The sequence below is a fragment of the Thalassophryne amazonica genome, chromosome 10, assembly GCF_902500255.1.
Source record: "Thalassophryne amazonica chromosome 10, fThaAma1.1, whole genome shotgun sequence".
In the NCBI taxonomy this organism is placed as follows: Eukaryota; Metazoa; Chordata; class Actinopteri; order Batrachoidiformes; family Batrachoididae; genus Thalassophryne; species Thalassophryne amazonica.
Window position 1 is genome coordinate 41,256,131 of NC_047112.1, and position 19,289 is coordinate 41,275,419.

General features: G+C 40.1%; 1 protein-coding gene across 1 annotated transcript in view; it reads left to right on the forward strand.

Moving 5' to 3' along the window:
* Positions 1 to 743: 743 nt before the first annotated feature.
* The window catches only part of pex5la (peroxisomal biogenesis factor 5-like a), a 393,391-nt gene continuing 374,845 nt past the window's right edge, over positions 744 to 19,289 (forward strand). The window contains 1 exon segment of the mRNA XM_034179894.1: positions 744 to 790. Coding sequence (XP_034035785.1) covers positions 770 to 790 — 21 coding nt within the window. The 5' untranslated portion in view covers positions 744 to 769.

Sequence of the window (19,289 nt, forward strand, 5' to 3'; positions counted from 1 at the left end):
CCATTTGGAGCATAATTTTGAAAGAACATGACTTTTATGCAAAGCAACCAAAATAACTGAAACTTTGATGAATGATCATACACAGACTGAAGTTTAAGTCCAGCAAATGTTAAGAAATTTGCTGGACCTTTGTATGATTTATTACAATTTTTATGGGTTCTGGGTTTTCTTTGGGGGGGGGGGGGGTGTCACTCTTTATAATAGATCTGTGCTTTGTCTTGTAGAACGAGAATGAATTGCACACATATACCCACACACACACACTAAAATAACACCCTTATTTTAGTGTTCCTCCTTGTGGAGCGTGTCAGTACTGGAGGAGGCACCAGAGAACTGTTCTTTCGAGGGAGCAACCAGGAGGAGGGGAGACTTCAAACAGTTAAACCACAGCCGAGAGAGACACACAGAGAGAAGGCGGCTGTGCGCTCAGGATGGAAACAGAGGATTGTTTCTCCACATGGACTGGGAGGGAGGCTTTCTAACAGACAAAAAACGTGCTTTGCGTGCGCGCGCCGTGAGGGTAATCGGAGAAGGTGCGCACCGGCATCGCGCTGCTTGCGCACAGCGCGCCTCAACAACACAAAAACAACAGCAAAAAACAAAAACCCTGGAGAAGCAGAAAGTGTGCTTTCAGCACCGGAGGGCAGAGGACAGCTCCGCAAAGTCTGCAACACTTCTGATGTCAAAGCGCTTAAGTCCGAGCGAGTGTGGAAGCAGCGTGAGAAGCCACTGACGGAGAGATCCGCGGCTGACTGACTGCGTGCTCAACATGTACCAGGGCCATTCACAGGTAAGAAGCACGCGCACGCACCTCCGCAGCCAGCCTTCCTGCACAGCACACAGGGAATCATGAGATGAGAGGCTGCGGAGATCAAAGTGCACAAAGTGACCTGCGAATGCACGAAGTTGACTTAACGCTCTGTTCACCGAAGAGTGCAACTGACGGATGTGCATGTGCATTTAAATAAGCGTGCATGCTTTTAAAAACTGCAATTCTGTTGTTTTTAACATGCGTGTTTATATTCACGCGTCATGTAATCTGACGTCACATTTCGCACTTTAAACTTAATAACAGCAATCATTTACACGTCATAGTATAAATGCAGACTGATCTACTTCAGTTCAGGCACCACAAAGAACGCACAGAGGTAAAAAAGAACCAAGAGACAACATTCTGACAAACTGATCATCTCATCCTGTTTCATTTTTTGTTCAACCTGCAAGTACACCTGCTCTCCATAACTTTCAGTTCTGCATGGCTAATGTAAAATGCAAACACTACACCTACTAATAATTATTCAGAATCGATAAATACACTGTAAAAAAGTCTGTGAAATTAACAGTGAAATCACGGCATAAACTAAAAGAAAAATGGAGTAATTTTAATTTACAGCGATAATGTGTAAAATGTGGAAGAAAATTGAACTGAATTTAATAGTACAAGTATGTTAAAATAATAATAATATACCATTGTAGAATTTACAAATGACTGTATTTTAAACATAGAAAAACCATAATACCAAAAACTGTACAATACAGATTTTACAGATGAGAATTTTTACAAATACAGTAAAATATTGATAATTAAGGGTTTGAAAAAAAAGAGGTGATGTATCTGTTTAAACTGCATTTTGAGAATAATTAAACATAAGGTGACCATTTTTCAGAAATATTATCGTCTAAATTAACAATAAAATTACAAATTTACACAGTAAAATTTACATATTTTATGTAAAACCATTTACATATTCACTGTAATTTTTACAGAATTCTCCTGGTAACCACAACTGCCAGATTCTTTCTGTAAAAATAAGTTTGTTTGTTTTTTTGAGTGTGGGGAAAATTGTTTGATCCATAAAATTTCAGAAAATTGTAAAAAAAAAAAAAAAAAAAAGACAACTATTGTTTTCCAGACCAACATAATGTGTTCAAATGTCTTGTATTGCTCATAGCCTGAAGATATTCAGTTTACTGCCAGAGAGGAGTAAAGAAAGTAGTAAAAAGACAGAAAATTTAAATTTAAGAACCTGATATTAGAGATATAGTTGTTGGTTGATTTAATAGTCGATGGATTCATCGCTGTCACACCTTGCCTCCTTGGCAAAGGAAACAATAATCATTTCTCAGTGGATATCATATACACTTCTATTTTAGAAGTATGGATTGAAACTAATGCTGTTTGGCTTAAAGTGATACTTCAACTCCCACACTGTTGATTATGTAATAAAAAAGTCCACTGTTGAGTCAGTACTCGAGCATTAGTGGTTAAAAGTGAATATTTCATCACATCACTTTTGATTGGATAGGCATGTAAAAGTAATCTGTTCTTTACTGCATCTATTACTGTTCAATGAAACACCAGGAATTGACATATAATGTGAGGTATAAACACATGCAGGCTGCATGCCTTCTCATCAACCTGTTTGTCGTCATGTGCATGTGAGTCATTACATGCACCTTGTTGAAATCATAGGTGGACTTAGATGATTCTCTCTTTTCTATGACATAGGGATAAATCAGCAACAAATGTCCTGTGAATGCAAAGCAGATGCTTTAACTGTCAGTAATGGATCTTTCAGCCGTGACGCCTGGTTGCATAACAAACACATTTATCTCCATGGTGGCAGCATTTGCTCCTTGTAGTCAAGTGGCTCTGTGTGCATAATGAGCGCAAAGAGTTTGTAATGCAACAGAATTGGAAATTATTCAGCTAATGTATTTTTGTGGCATATCTGACTGCAGCATGTAAAATTAAAGAAAAATATTGTTTTGGTTTGTTGCCCGCCCCCCCAAAAAAATCCTTTCTGACAATAAAGGGCACGTTGACACAAGTAGCTTGCGACTACTGTAATCAATAGCACTTACATGATATTTTAGCATAGCGATCAACATAAATTCGGACAATTGGGAGGGCATGATCATTTATGGATGTGCAAATAGATACACAGATATCAGGTTTGACGGACAGAGACATCTGGACACAATCGCAGGACTCAACAAAACAGTTTGTAAAAACGTTTACTGAAATATTCAGTGGGGTCCGGTACACAGTAAGGCAGTCCAAGATAAGCAAACAAATCCAAAACATCAGGTGTAAGACGTGGTCAAAACAGGCAGGTGGTCAAAAACACATCAAAACACAACATGGTAGCAGGACTAGGAAACACAGAAATCAGAGCTGGAGGCGTAGGCACAAGGAACAATGATCTGGTGAGGAATTAGTGCAACCAGTGAAGCTTATATATACACCCTGGTGATGAGCTACAGATTAGAAACAGGTGTGTGGAAAGCTCCAGAATAGGGTGTGGCCCAGACAGAGTGTAACGCCCACCACCAAGCACCAAGAGAGACGGACAAGAGAGATAGGGACAGACAAAGCCCAAGCAGGAAAAACCCAGTAAGAGACATCAATCAATCAATCAATCAACTTTTTTTTTATATAGCGCCAAATCACAACAAACAGTTGCCCCAAGGCGCTCTATATTGTAAGGCAAGGCCATACAATAATTATGAAAAACCCCAACGGTCAAAACGACCCCCTATGAGCAAGCACTTGGCTACAGTGGGAAGGAAAAACTCCCTTTTAACAGGAAGAAACCTCCAGCAGAACCAGGCTCAGGGAGGGGCAGTCTTCTGCTGAGACTGGTTGGGGCTGAGGGAAAGAACCAGGAAAAAGACATGCTGTGGAGGGGGGCAGAGATCGATCACTAATGATTAAATGCAGAGTGATGCATACGGAGCAAAAAGAGAAAGAAACAGTGCATCATGGGAACCCCCCCACAGTCTACGTCTAAAGCAGCATAACCAAGGGATGGTCCAGGGTCACCTGATCCAGCCCTAACTATAAGCCTTAGCGAAAAGGAAAGTTTTAAGCCTAATCTTAAAAGTAGAGAGGGTATCTGTCTCCCTGATCTGAATTGGGAGCTGGTTCCACAGGAGAGGAGCCTGAAAGCTGAAGGCTCTGCCTCCCATTCTACTCTTACAAACCCTAGGAACTACAAGTAAGCCTGCAGTCTGAGAGCGAAGCGCTCTAATGGGGTAATATGGTACTACGAGGTCCCTAAGATAAGATGGGACCTGATTATTCAAAACCTTATAAGTAAGAAGAAGAATTTTAAATTCTATTCTAGAATTAACAGGAAGCCAATGAAGAGAGGCCAACACGGGTGAGATATGCTCTCTCCTGCTAGTCCCCGTCAGTACTCTAGCTGCAGCATTCTGAACCAACTGAAGGCTTTTTAGGGAACTTTTAGGACAACCTGATAATAATGAATTACAATAGTCCAGCCTAGAGGAAATAAATGCATGAATTAGTTTTTCAGCATCACTCTGAGACAAGACCTTTCTGATTTTAGAGATATTGCGTAAATGCAAAAAGGCAGTCCTACATATTTGTTTAATATGCGCTTTGAATGACATATCCTGATCAAAAATGACTCCAAGATTTCTCACAGTATTACTAGAGGTCAGGGAAATGCCATCCAGAGTAAAGATCTGGTTAGACACCATGCTTCTAAGATTTGTGGGGCCAAGTACAATAACTTCAGTTTTATCTGAGTTTAAAAGCAGGAAATTAGAGGTCATCCATGTCTTTATGTCTGTAAGACAATCCTGCAGTTTAGCTAATTGGTGTGTATCCTCTGGCTTCATGGATAGATAAAGCTGGGTATCATCTGCGTAACAATGAAAATTTAAGCAATACCGTCTAATAATACTGCCTAAGGGAAGCATGTATAAAGTGAATAAAATTGGTCCTAGCACAGAACCTTGTGGAACTCCATAATTAACTTTAGTTACACACACTGAAAAAACAAGCAAAACTAAACTAAACAGAACTAAACCAAACAAAATATAATACAAAAAAGTCCAGATCATGACAACAAACAAACAAATGAGACTGAAGCTTCACAGAATTCCTAACAATTTTGTGAGGAGAAAACAGCGGTTGAGAGTGATTATGGGAGGTGACCCAGGCCCAGGAACCAATTGGAAAAGGAGGAGCGTGTGCTTGTAGTGATCACTTCATTGAAGGTATGCTTATGCTTTTTTAAAAATCACAAATGTCCTTTCATATCATTAATTTCATTTGGAAACCAGAGTAGAGGCAATTCAATTCAGAATGTAATTCTACTGGCTACAAAGCGTGCCTATTATTCTGAATTGATTAATAAAAACAAGCACTGTAGCATTTCTTATTCATGGACAGCCACCTGTTATTCACTCTCCTTTCTCAGCACAGGACTTCTTGGATTACTTCAAGAAGAAAATTGAGGATATTAGGTTGAGTATATCTCAGCAGGCTTTGGCCCAACCACTGCATACTGCTGTGGAGGTGGATGCGCCCACTGAGGTGGTATCCAGATTTACAGATTTTGACGGTATCTCGTTAGGCGCACTGACGAAGCTTGTGACGTCTACTAAAAGCACAACCTGTTTAATTGATCCTATACCAACGAAATTGTTTAAGGACTTGTGGCCCATTCTTGGACCAACTGTGCTGGAAATTATAAATCTCTCATTAACTTCTGGATCTGTTCCTAAATGTTTCAAGTCTGCAGTAATTAAACCATTACTTAAAAAATCTAATCTCGACCCTAGTGTATTGAAGAATTATAGACCGATATCAAATCTGTCATTTTGTTCTAAAATCCTGGAAAAAGTGGTCTTGCGACAGCTCGTGGACTATCTCACTGAGAATAATCTTTTTAAGCCACTGCAGTCTGCTTTTAGAAGATTTCACTCCACAGAGACTGCACTTACTAAAGTAGTGAATGACCTTTTGCGAGCAATGGACTCGGATATCACTACGGTCCTGGTGCTGCTGGATCTTAGTGCTGCATTTGACACTGTGGATTACCATATTCTACTCAATAGGCTGGAGAATCACTTTGGGATTACTGGAACTGCTCTTGCATGGTTGACGTCGTACCTGTCTAGTCGTTCCTACTGTGTATTGTGTAATGGAACCTCCTCCGATCGTAGAGACATGAAGTTTGCGGTTCCTCAGGGATCCGTTTTGGGCCCCTTGCTTTTTTCTCTTTATGTAGCACCCCTCGGGAATATATTGCGGCGTTTTGGGATTCCCTTTCATTGCTATGCTGATGACACTCAATTGTATATGCCAATAACTGCTGGTAATCTTACTCACATAAAATCCTTGGAGGATTGTCTTGCATCAGTGAGAAGTTGGATGTCTAGTAACTTCCTACTTTTAAATTCTGATAAGACTGAGGTTATGGTTCATGCATTTGTCTCTTCTAGATTGGACTATTGTAATGCTCTATTCTCTGGCTTACCGCAGTCCAGGATCAGGGGTCTTCAATTGGTTCAGAATGCTGCTGCCAGACTTTTGACACGGAGCAGAAAGTTTGACCACATTACGCCAATCTTGGCGTCCCTGCACTGGCTTCCTGTTTCTGCAAGATCGGATTTTAAAGTATTGATTTTAGTTTATAAAATTGTTCATGGACTTGCACCTCCCTATTTGGCTGACTTGATAAGCCCCTATGTACCAGCTCGGGCCCTGCGTTCTCAGGGTGCAGGACTTCTGTGTGTTCCCAGGGTGAATAAGAAGTCTGCCGGTCACAGAGCTTTCCTATCATGCCCCAGCTCTGTGGAACGATCTGCCGGCACACATTCAGCAGTCGGACATTGTGGAGACATTTAAATCACATTTAAAGACTCATTTATTTTCCCTGTTTTATCATTAGTGTTATGATGTGTTTTTAATCTTGTACTTTTTTACTGCTGTTTTTTTCTTATGGTTGTTTTTATTGTGTTTTAAATTTTTAACTGTTTTTATGTTGTGAAGCGCCTTGAGATGATTTTGTTGTGAATTGGCGCTATATAAATTAATAAATTTTGATTCGATTTGAGAATGTTCAGAAAGATGCAAAACTTTTTTAGTTAACAATACCTATCTTGATTTCAAATTCTCTATTTCCCTCACACCTACACAACAACCCCTAACCCTCCCCCCACTCACCCGCCCCATCCCTCTTGACATTTTATCTCATGGTCAAGGGCGTTATGGATGTTGAAAGCCTGTGATGTTCAAAAAGCCTCTGTAAACACATGTCGCTGTTGATGATAAAATATGCACATGCTTTGTTAGTATGACTATGTTTTTAGCAACACATTCATTCATTCATTATCCATACCTGTTCACTCCAACTAAGGGTCACAGGGAGCTGGAGCCTATCTCCCCTTACCAAAAAGTAGTATATGCAAGTATGTTTCAAGTATACTTCTAGTTTACTTTTTATATACTTATCAGTACTATTTTTTGGTAAGGGCCAGCAATCATAGGGCGTGAAGCAGAGTACACCTTGGACAAGCTGCCAATCTATCGTAGGGCTTTTTACAGAAAGGTCCAACTGGGAAGCGATCCCATGATCTTCTTGCTGTTACAGTGCTAACCACCAAGCCACCGCGGTGCCTTTTCGGCAATACAGACGTAGCCAAATGCATGCGTCAATTTAAGAAAATGTTCTTTTGGCTTCTTCTTTTTCACTTGTGGTCACGATATTAGATCTGATATGGATTTACAAGTTGATTTGGCATATTTTATGCGGGGAACTCTTCCTGTCACAAATCCACATTACTTAGAAAAAAGGCACACATGGATTTTAACCAGGGACCTTCCCCTCTAGAGCAGGGGTGGCCAAGTTCGGTCCTCGAGAGCCACCTTCCTGACACTCTTAGTTGTCTCCCTGCTCCAACACACCTGAATCCAATGAAAGACTCGTTAGCAGACTTTTAATGAGCCGTTCATTGGATTCAGGTGTGTTGGAGCAGGGAGACAACTAAGAGTGTCAGGAAGGTGGCTCTCGAGGACCGAACTTGGCCACCCCTGCTCTAGAGACAATCGAAGTAACTGCATGGCCAGTTTTGTGTTTTGCATTGCCATTATTAAGCTGAATGAAGCTGAACTCAAGCTCAAATTAGTCCAAATCCCAAACTTGGAAAGTTTGTCAGGTCACGGCTGAATTATTCCCATGGCATTTTGCCCGGATCAGGAACACTTTTCAGTTTCTTACTGTACCTCAGCATGGTGAAGCAAACTTGCAGAGTTTCTGCAGCTTCACGTATGTTGAAACATCGGACATAATTTCATCTAGTATTACAAGAATTGCTGCGCTTCAAATGCTCACAACAATAGTGCACGTTGATCGTTCTGTGAATGGCCAGGGTCACGTACGTGACATTACTTTCAGGATCCCTGTATTCCCCTACTGCGATGTTAAGAAAATACAGGAGTTTTCACACATAACTTCAAGTGCTCTATTTGGAAAGACCAACTCATTATAGAGTCACCTTGGTGATTTTGTAGGTCAAAGGGTCTGGACAGAAAATAAAACAGATCATTCATGAAAGATGAACCATGTTTTTGTTGTTGTCAATGTTTGTTTGTTTTAAATCCAACAAAAAAAAAAAGTTGTTGGCTGCCATGTTCCGCTTGGTTGACATCGGACATCCTACAGTGTGGCACACTGCAGTGACAATGCTGAAATGAGATATTGTGCAAACCCAGAAAGATTCATGAAAATCAATACAAAGACAAAGTCCAGCAACATGGTTGCACAAGTTTGTGCAGTCGTAAAAATCTGATGAGAAGTTTTATGAAATTGCAGTTGCATTCTTGGAGAACAACCTTTTTTTCCTCAAATCCTGAATTTTCTACACCGTGCATGTATTTCATTCATGACACAGAGCTGTAAATGGAAGAACTGGTATCTTTCTCTCCCACTGTGCTGTTAAGATTTTTTCAGAGTTAAAGAAAAAGGTTGGGTTCTGCTCTGTGTGTAGATTCTGTCCCTTAGAGCAGATTTCTTGGTGTTCCTCTGCATGAAACAAGTAGTTTGGTTGAATCAGAGGGGATTGTTGTATTTTTGTTTGTATTTTGTTACCATGTTCCACTATTATGCACGTCCTGCAAGTTAACATTCTAAATTCAAATGTTTTCTGACACATACATGTTTGCCTTTAACCAGTGTTGTATAGTAGCAAAGTAAAAATACTTCACTACTGTACTTAAGTATGTTTTGGAAGACTTTGTACTTTAACTGAGTTTTTTAAATTCAGCTTACTTTCACTTTTACTTCACTACATTTCCGACCTTAATTGCATACTTCTACTCCGATACACGCCGTTACTCATTACAAAAAAAAAAAAAAAAACACAAACACACACACACTCACACGAAAAAAGTCGTGTTTTCACCCAGAGACACCACTGATTACTAGTGACTGCAACGAAGTCAGGCCGATTTGTCATGAGGCATGTCTGGTAGGCTTTTTTGCAGTTTGGCACTTGGGGGGTGTTTGTCAGGAAAATGATCATTTCTCTACATTGATTACAGACCTGCAGCAGGTCTGTAAGCAACTTTTCTGCAGCGTCGAAGCAGTGCTTTGATCTACGATTCATGGATTTTATTTCGCTTTATCCTATTTTTTTCCCCCGCTAAAACCCTGAAGGTCATATGTCTGTGAGTAATATTTAATATTTTTATGTTAAACCGACCTGTTATGGTCTTCTGAAACAGTTGATAGATGCATTTTATAACTTAAAAACAGGGCCGATGCTAACGCGTTAGCATGTCTATGGCATTTTCAATGTTAAAGGTAGCATTAAGCTGTTCGCATCAGCACGTTTGTATTGATTTGTTTTCTGTAAAATTAATGGCTCAGCGTTCGTTGTTGTAAAAGAGTCAAATTGTAATTTTTTTAATTTATTTTTATTCATATATTATAGCAACAACAATAACAGTCTACATAATAGACAATAATAGTCAATTATAATAGACTAATAATGTTACAATACAATTTTATAGAAAGAGACAAAAAGAACCTAATGAAACAAAACACAACAGAAAAGATAAAACCATGTAACAATGAAAATAAATAAATACATATAGAAATAAATATCTGTTTCCTGTGAACACCTAGTGAGTAGCCTACTCTCGTTTAGGTGTTGAAACCTTGTTTCTGAAGTGTTTTTGTGTGATGTGTACAATTTTCAGTACTTTGACTAATACTACCAGTCATTTACAAGCACAGATAAACTTTTATAAAAAAAAAAAAAAAAAAAAAAAAAAAATCAGTCCGTTTTTGATTAACATTTACTTGTACTTTTACTTTCAATACTTGAGTACATTTAGTTGTACATTACTTGTCATACTTAAGTAAAATAAATACTAGATACTTTAAGACTTTTACTTGAGTAGCATTTCAATTGGTTACTTGAACTTCTACCAAAGTCATTTTTTAAATGGGTATCTGTACTTTTACTTAAGTGTGATGTTCCGGTACTTTATACAACACTGCCTTTAACACTGAAATGTCTCAGCCTGAGCGGCGTTTCACAGTGATGCCAAGTCTGGTTTGCCTTTGCCTGGATATCATCACATCCTGGCACAATCATTGCAGCTTGGCACAAACGTATGCTGTCTTTTTCTATAGCAACTAAATGCCTGGAGGGGACCAGCACCCTATTTACCATTCTGAGAATTCAAACAAATTGCATATTGCCCTGATTTTGTGAGGATGGAGTAAAGTTGTATCAGGGGAAGGGAAAGATTGATGTGGTTGGTAAAATGTAAAGTCAGACTCTTTCTGAATGATGGTTCATCGCCTTCAACAAGAGATATTTCAGTTAGTGTAACATATTTCTTTGTTTGATGCTACAAAAAACAAACAAACATACAAACTGCAGCATCACACTCGTAGAGTGCAAACCTCCGCCAACACTAGCTTCCAATTCCACAATTTTTTTTTTTGCCTTGGAAAAAAATTTTCAAGGTCAAAGTTGTGTTAGAAGTGACTTTTCATAAGCTAAATTAAAATACAAACTATAGAACGAAAGGGCTTTTCAATGTTATTATCAAATATCTGCTAAATCTGCAATACAGATCAGATGGAGATCAAACTTAGTCTATTCACTGAGAGTGACAATTTGCACCTCATTGTCACAAATGAGAGTGATCGAGGCACTTTTGATTGAGATTTAATGCAAAATGTACATCAATATTAAAGTAAATAATGTTGAACTAAATGAACTAATATTCATTTAATTAGTAAACAGAGCAGGCCATGGCCTCAACTTTATCTAAAGTCTTTTAGTGAATTTTAGGATTGTTGCCGGTGATCACCTTAGTATTTCTTCTGTTTTTCTTGTTGCTTGGAGGCTCTTCACACATAGCACGAATAAGCAGGAATCAGGGCGAATCACGGCGAAATAGCCCCAATGAGCGAACCACGAAAACATCAAGTCGACGTCGGGAGGGACACATGGTTGGGTATGTGTAAATGATCCTGCTGCGACGGTTTCACATATGAGAGTGATTGGGACACGTTTGATGAAGATATAATGTAAAATATTAAATGGGGTTTTCAATGTTAAATTTAAATTGACACAATTGGATCAGATTTGGATCAAACTTTGTCAGGCGACAGTGAGTGCCCGTCTGCAGCTCACTTTTTTTGTGCTATGTTGCATATATATATATATATATATATATATATATATATATATATATATATATATATATATATATATATATATATATATATATATATATATATATATATATATAAAAGAAACCGTGCTGACAGAATAGAGGAGCTGCTCTGTGGCTTGTGGATATTTGCTCCGTTAAACACAACATGATTGCATAATTTGATTACCATAAGGTCTGTTGGGAATCTTCTGGATGGATTCTGTGGTTGCTCAGAAGTAGATGAAGACTTTTAAGATTGTAATCGTATTCAACATGCTTTCATTAAGCTCCTGAGTTTTTGGTTTGTAGGGTCAACACTGATTTGGGTAATAATGATCTCCAGCATATTGCAGAAGTTGCTGTGATGGTTAAAATGGTAAATGGACTGCATTTATATAGCGCTTTTCCATCTGTATCAGACGCTCAAAGCGCTTTACAATAATGCCTCACATTCACCCCGATGTCAAGTGGTTCAGCACTTTTCTTAAGGCCCTTTCACACGTAGTACAAAAGAGCATGAATGAGGCCGATTCACACCAAATGGGGGAAAACGGCAGACACCGTGAAGCAGTCAGGAGGAACACCTGGTCAGACAGGTGTGTATGGACGGCGTGCAGCCACCGAGAATGTGGGCGGATCCCACGCCGATGAATTCGTGTGCGGTCGTGTGCATGCGTATGAACACACGGAGACAGACGTGAGACCGCACGTCACACCAGCAGGTGACGTGTCCCAGCAGCGGGAAAGCACAGAATATTTAATTCCTGATATAAAAAAGCAGAGAATACAGGAAGTATCGTCCGTCTGTTCCTTTTCGTTCATGCCCATAGAAGTAAGCAAAGACTTTAATGAAACTGCATGCATGAAATAAAATGAAATATAAACACCCCCTACCCCTTGTGTGCGCAGTGACCGGTGCTCAGTCCAGCAAAGTTCACGTCTGCTGTGGGCCACCTGCCTGGAGCAGCACTTATCTGCACAGACATCAAGTGTCCAATGCGGCCACATCATGAACACATCAGCCGGCCACACGGAAGCCCGCAGTCAGCAACATGCCCAAAGCGCTCACATGAATGGAATCACATGTTATGTGGCTGTCTGGTTGGATGGTGCGCTGTCAGCAGAACACCGCATCATATGGGGTTTATATGGGATCAATATGGGATTCATATGGGGCGATGCTTTTGTGAGCTGACGGTGGGAGCTGTCAGCAGGATGGGATGGTTGGTGGTTGCACGTTTGCAACTGCATCTGCACATCTCGCAAGTTGGCTAAATATTACTTAATTCAGATCACCCTCAGTCATTTGAGTGTTACCAATTGAAGAACTTTATTATTTTGGTCCAACAACTGTACTTATTTACAGTGCAGCCACACATTGTATCTGTGGTTTAATTATGATTTTTAGTTTTCTGTTTTGTTGTATACTTTGCCTTCTTCATCTTAGAATTTGTCCATGTTTCTCCCTGCGGTTGCTAGCTTGCTAGCTGGCTGGAATAGACACCATGTCCAGTGTTCAGGAGCTAGGCAAACTATATGTAGGTGTTAACCGCAGTTATTTGTAATTTTTGACCGTTTATCCAGCATCACTAACCATCCATAAATTGTCAACTGATGTTTTTGAAGACAGGTGACTTAAGAAAAACATCCAGCAGGTGGCAGTGTGTCTGAAGGATCACCTCCAAAATTTAATGGCGTCTTCCATGGCCAGCCCATTTTTTTTCGTCCTCCTATCATGAAACGATTCAAATTTTCGTGACGGGGTTTTTTAAAACTCACTATTCTGAAACTTACTCCTACCCCCAACCCTAACCTTAACCCTAACCTAACCCTACTCCTTCCCCTAACCCTAACCATACACCCCCCCCCCCCCCCCCCCGGCTGCACTTTTAATTTTGTGCAGCCATCATGGAATGAATTAGAATGAATTTGTGCTGTTATGATGAAAAATTTGCACTTTTTGTGACAATATGAGGAACCAATAGATTAATGTATATTTCGTGCTGCTGAATCACGACAATCTGTGAGCCTGGGTTGTCCATGGCCTAATATGTGTCCATGGTGAAAATTTGGTGAGAATCAGTGAAGTAGTTTTGATGTAATCCTTCAAAGTCTATATGAGGTGAAACTTGATCCAGAATCCAGATCACCACCAAAATTTAATACACTCAACAAAAATATAAACGCAACACTTTTGGTTTTGCTCCCATTTTGTATGAGATGAACTCAAAGATCTAAAACTTTTTCCACATACACAATATCACCATTTCCCTCAAATATTGTTCACAAACCAGTCTAAATCTGTGATAGTGAGCACTTCTCCTTTGCTGAGATAATCCATCCCACCTCACAGGTGTGCCATATCAAGATGCTGATTAGACACCATGATTAGTGCACAGGTGTGCCTTAGACTGTCCACAATAAAAGGCCACTCTGAAAGGTGCAGTTTTATCACACAGCACAATGCCACAGATGTCGCAAGATTTGAGGGAGCGTGCAATTGGCATGCTGACAGCAGGAATGTCAACCAGAGCTGTTGCTCGTGTATTGAATGTTCATTTCTCTACCATAAGCCGTCTCCAAAGGCGTTTCAGAGAATTTGGCAGTACATCCAACCAGCCTCACAACCGCAGACCACGTGTAACCACACCAGCCCAGGACCTCCACATCCAGCATGTTCACCTCCAAGATGGTCTGAGACCAGCCACTCGGACAGCTGCTGAAACAATCGGTTTGCATAACCATAGAATTTCTGCACAAACTGTCAGAAACCGTCTCAGGGAAGCTCATCTGCATGCTCGTCGTCCTCATCGGGGTCTCGACCTGACTCCAGTTCGTCGTCGTAACCGACTTGAGTGGGCAAATGCTCACATTCGCTGGCGTTTGGCACGTTGGAGAGGTGTTCTCTTCATGGATGAATCCCAGTTCACACTGTTCAGGGCAGATGGCAGACAGCGTGTGTGGCGTCGTGTGGGTGAGCGGTTTTCTGATGTCAATGTTGTGGATCGAGTGGCCCATGGTGATCGGTGGGGTTATGGTATGGGCAGGCATCTGTTATGGACGAAGAACACAGGTGCATTTTATTGATGGCATTTTGAATGCACAGAGATACCTTGACGAGATCCTGAGGCCCATTGTTGTGCCATACATCCAAGAACATCACCTCATGTTGCAGCAGGATAATGCACGGCCCCATGTTGCAAGGATCTGTACACAATTCTTGGAAGCTGAAAATGTCCCAGTTCTTGCATGGCCGGCATACTCGCCGGACATGTCACCCATTGAGCATGTTTGGAATGCTCTGGGCCGGCGTATACGACAGCGTGTACCAGTTCCTGCCAATATCCAGCAACTTCGCACAGCCATTGAAGAGGAGTGGACCAACATTCCACAGGCCACAATTGACAACCTGATCAACTCTATGCGAAGGAGATGTGTTGCACTGCATGAGGTAAATGGTGGTCACACCAGATACTGACTGGTATCCCCCCCCAATAAAACAAAACTGCACCTTTCAGAGTGGCCTTTTATTGTGGGCAGTCTAAGGCACACCTGTGCACTAATCATGGTGTCTAATCAGCATCTTGATATGGCACACCTGTGAGGTGGGATGGATTATCTCAGCAAAGGAGAAGTGCTCACTATCACAGATTTAGACTGGTTTGTGAACAATATTTGAGGGAAATGGTGATATTGTGTATGTGGAAAAAGTTTTAGATCTTTGAGTTCATCTCATACAAAATGGGAGCAAAGTGTTGCGTTTATATTTTTCTTGAGTGATAGTATCTGTGTTGAAAATGTCATCAAAATCCATGCAGTAGTTTTGACATAATTCTGATAACAGTAATCCTTCAAAGCCTATATAAAGTGAAACTTGATCCAGAATCCGGACCCGGATCTGAGTATCTGCAAAATTTAATGGAGTCTCCCCTGGTCTAATATCTATCTGGGGTGAAAATTTCGTCAAAGTCCATGCAGTAGTTTTGATGTAATCTTGCTAACAGACAGACAAATAAATAAATGCCGATGATTTCATTACGTTCTTGGTGGACGTAACAAAGTTGCTCTTTTGATCAAGTTTGTGTCAGTTTTACAGTTTGCCCTCATTACATGTTCTTTTAATTTGTTAAGTTACAAGATGACCATATTTGTTATTTTTTAGTTATTGTCTGCCTAAGTTGATTGGGATGAGCTCACTCACTCACTCACTCACTCACTCGCTCACTCACTCATCTAAATTTTTGCTGTTCACACTCTATGCTGTTCCCAATACAGGGAAAGTCTCAAGAATTAAACAGTGCTTAAAAAAAGGTGGTATATCACCGAAAATATATGACAGAATAGACTATACTTTTTTTGTATTAATTATAAAAAATGAAAGCTAAACTTAAACCAAGTCAATCCTGTGAAGTCAGTGATTGCATCATAATAAAAAGAGAAATCAACTGAAGAAGGGTTAGGCAGGATCTCATGATCCTAACATACAAACAGTTAATGAATATTAACTTCTGGCTTAAAACAGCTGAAGCAACTTTTTATATATATATATATTAAAAGTGCTAAATGCCTTCCACTGAGATTTCCCACAGCCTCGGTGGTCAAACATGACAAAGGGGTTCTGACAGCTATTTCCAGAGAGACTGTTTTAAAGGCTTACTCGATTCATTGAATCGTGTTCTTGATTAAAGCGATTTAGTAGGCCTGCCTATTTCAGGACCCTGGATAATGAGTGGTATCAGGTGGCATTCAGCTGGAACAGAAATTACTGCTCTCATTATTGGTTATTATGGCCACGTTTGACACTGATGCTTTTCACCTGCAGGTCACAGATTGGAGTAAAAATTCCAGTAGTCTAATTTATTATACTTATTATATTATATCCATTAAATCTATTTTTTTTTTAAATGGAATGGCAAGAACATCTTAAAAGGTTACTGGTGGGAAACACCAGCGTAAACCAGGGAACTGGGTGCAAAGGGATTGTATTTATTGTGCTTATCAGGCATGTGTGTGCTTGGAATGTGAACATATCAACCAGACAGAGTGGAACGTGAGAGAGAACGCTGAGAGCTGTGGTATTGGGTAAGTGAGCACAATTCTTCCAACTCCTTTGTAACCCACGCTGTATTCAGAAAGTTAGCGCTACCATAGCTCCAAAAAACATAAAATACATCTAAATAAGATTGGATATCCACAAATAAAGCAATAATAAATACATACCCTGAAGCACAACCACATCCCTCTGATTTCAATCCTGACTTCTCCTGTGTTCATACACAGCAGATAGTGTGGAAAATCTTTCTGCCGTCTAGCACCAATCCGGTTTTGTATGTAAACAAAGTCATTGTCCCTCTTTGATGCTTCCAAATTCTGCGAGTTCCACATGACGGTCAGTAAGCATTCAATTGTCATCGTCACGTTTGTGTTGCTTGATTCTCTCATTTATCCGGCCACAGTCAGTAAGTATATAAAGTATATAAGTATATATCAATAAGTAAGCCTACAGATCGCTAACAAGAACGGCTGGCAACCATTTCAAGTTCTGTGTCTACGTCACAGCTCTCCTGTTGAAATTATAAACAGAGCCGTCAACCGTCATCACCCGCCGACACGTTTTCTTCATCTCTTCGTAGTCATGCTTCTCCAAAATTGGATAAACTTGTGCAATTTACTCCACGAGATTCACTGGCTCTCGGCATAGTTTTCCACTCCAGGGAACACCCCTTACACTGAGACATTTTTTTCATCTGTAGGACCATCATATTCCTGAACTTTTTTGCACTCCTCCATGACAGACTTGGAGATAACACATGTGAAAGGCACAGTAATCAATACAAGTGTAAAATGAAGCATATTAGCAGGTGCTGCTAAGTGAAAATCATCACTGCATTAATTCTACCAGAAGTGCGTTCATCGGCTAATAAAAAACAGATGTCAATGAAGCACTACAGTCTGGGTCGACTTTTCCTATATGCAGTAGGGAGAAATGAATCGATTTCTGGTGAGTTCAGGGAATATTGCCGACCTCTCAGAATGAATCAGTTGGCAGTGGCCACTAAAGCTCCCTGTGGTGAAGTAGGGAAGCAGCAAGATGAAGGCTTGTTGCTTTCCATGTGTTTACTTTTATGTCATGTAATGGTTGTTTTCAATTTACTTTGGTGTGTATATTAACAGATACAATGGCACATGTGTTTGAGAGGGGGAGGGGATTCTGTCCAAAACAACATTGCTTCACTGTGCAATGTCACATCACAGACATGCATGTTAACCCCTTAACACCTATTGTCGCATATATGCTACAATATTTGACTCAAATATGCAACACACCAAACTGATCAATATGCCTGTTGTCGCAAATTTGCAACATACCATTATTATTATTATAACATTATAACATAAAGTTGTCGCGGCTCGTCTTTTTGGTCTTCTCAGGATGTCGTCTTTTAGATAACACAAACTAATTGCAAGTGATATGCTAGAAAGAGGACACAACACTTTAGAATAATTCAGCCTTAAGCAAGATAAAATGCACAGAGTTTTTAAGTTTATTCAAGCCTTCGACACAAAGCTTAGACAAACTGAGTCCTCTAGAGAGACTGAATATGACAACCGCGCTCGTCTATTTATTGGAGACCCGCGGGCATCGCTCCTCCTTCGACTTTTTTATTTATTTCATTCCCAAGACATGGTTTTCTATTGGAAGCGTCCTCTAGTGAACCCTAAGCAGGTGTTAGGCCATTATTTCAATGTGACAAATGCTCCCATTAAAACATGAAGGATTTACAACTGATTTTTTTAAAAGACCTTCAGCCACAGGTGCAGCTGGCCTGAGGCCCCCTCCGCACGTGGCCTCAGCCACACGTGCAGCTGGCCTGAGGCCCCCGCACGTGGCCTGCGGGAAAGCACCTAAAAGGCCTTGGAAAGCCCCTGACAGACTAAATTACTAATGGAGCCCTTTTTTTGGGTTGAACACCTGCTAGTTCAACCAGAGGACATACAGTTCGGATCAGGACACTTGATAGTTCATCACAGTTCAAATATGGACCTAAAAATACTTCTACAGTCCCTCCTCTGGGACTCGAAAGAGTCCCATTACATCAACTATACTCTTGGGTTGTTTACTGACAAGACATCCTCATTTGTGCATTGCAATATAAAAGAAAAACACAGCACTCGACTTACTGATAACTCTGGTGCGGATATGAATATCAGTGATACTTCACACGGTAAATATATTGCAGTGCAGGTGAACCTACATACTAAGGCACAAGGTGAGCAATTAGCTGGATTATATCAACACAAGGTGACATTCAAACATTGAGTTTTGGTGTAATTCAAGGCACTTAAAATGGCCACATAAAACAAGTTACATCAACCTCTTAATCATGGCAAAGTAAAGGCTTCACATTGACATCAGTGCAACCAATCATCTTCTGGCATCTATTGACTCACTCAACCAGAGGCTCCAACCCATTATACTTGGTTCTACATATTATTTTGTTAAAGCGTCACACATTTATTATTTAAATGCATCAAATAACCCCTACGTTACCACTATTTAGTCAACCAATCAAGAAACTATTCTAAGGTTAGCGCAGCTATGTCTAGTTAAATGATAAACACAATAAATGGTTTCCCTTCATGTCCGTCCTTAAGTCATTTGCCTTAGTCAATCATATAATGGTTTTCATTATAGGCCATTTCGCAACATTCTCCACTTTGTTTTTCTTCTTTTTCAGCTTGTTTTCTAATGCCCGTTTTGGCCAGACACCAAATTTAGGCAATGCATGTC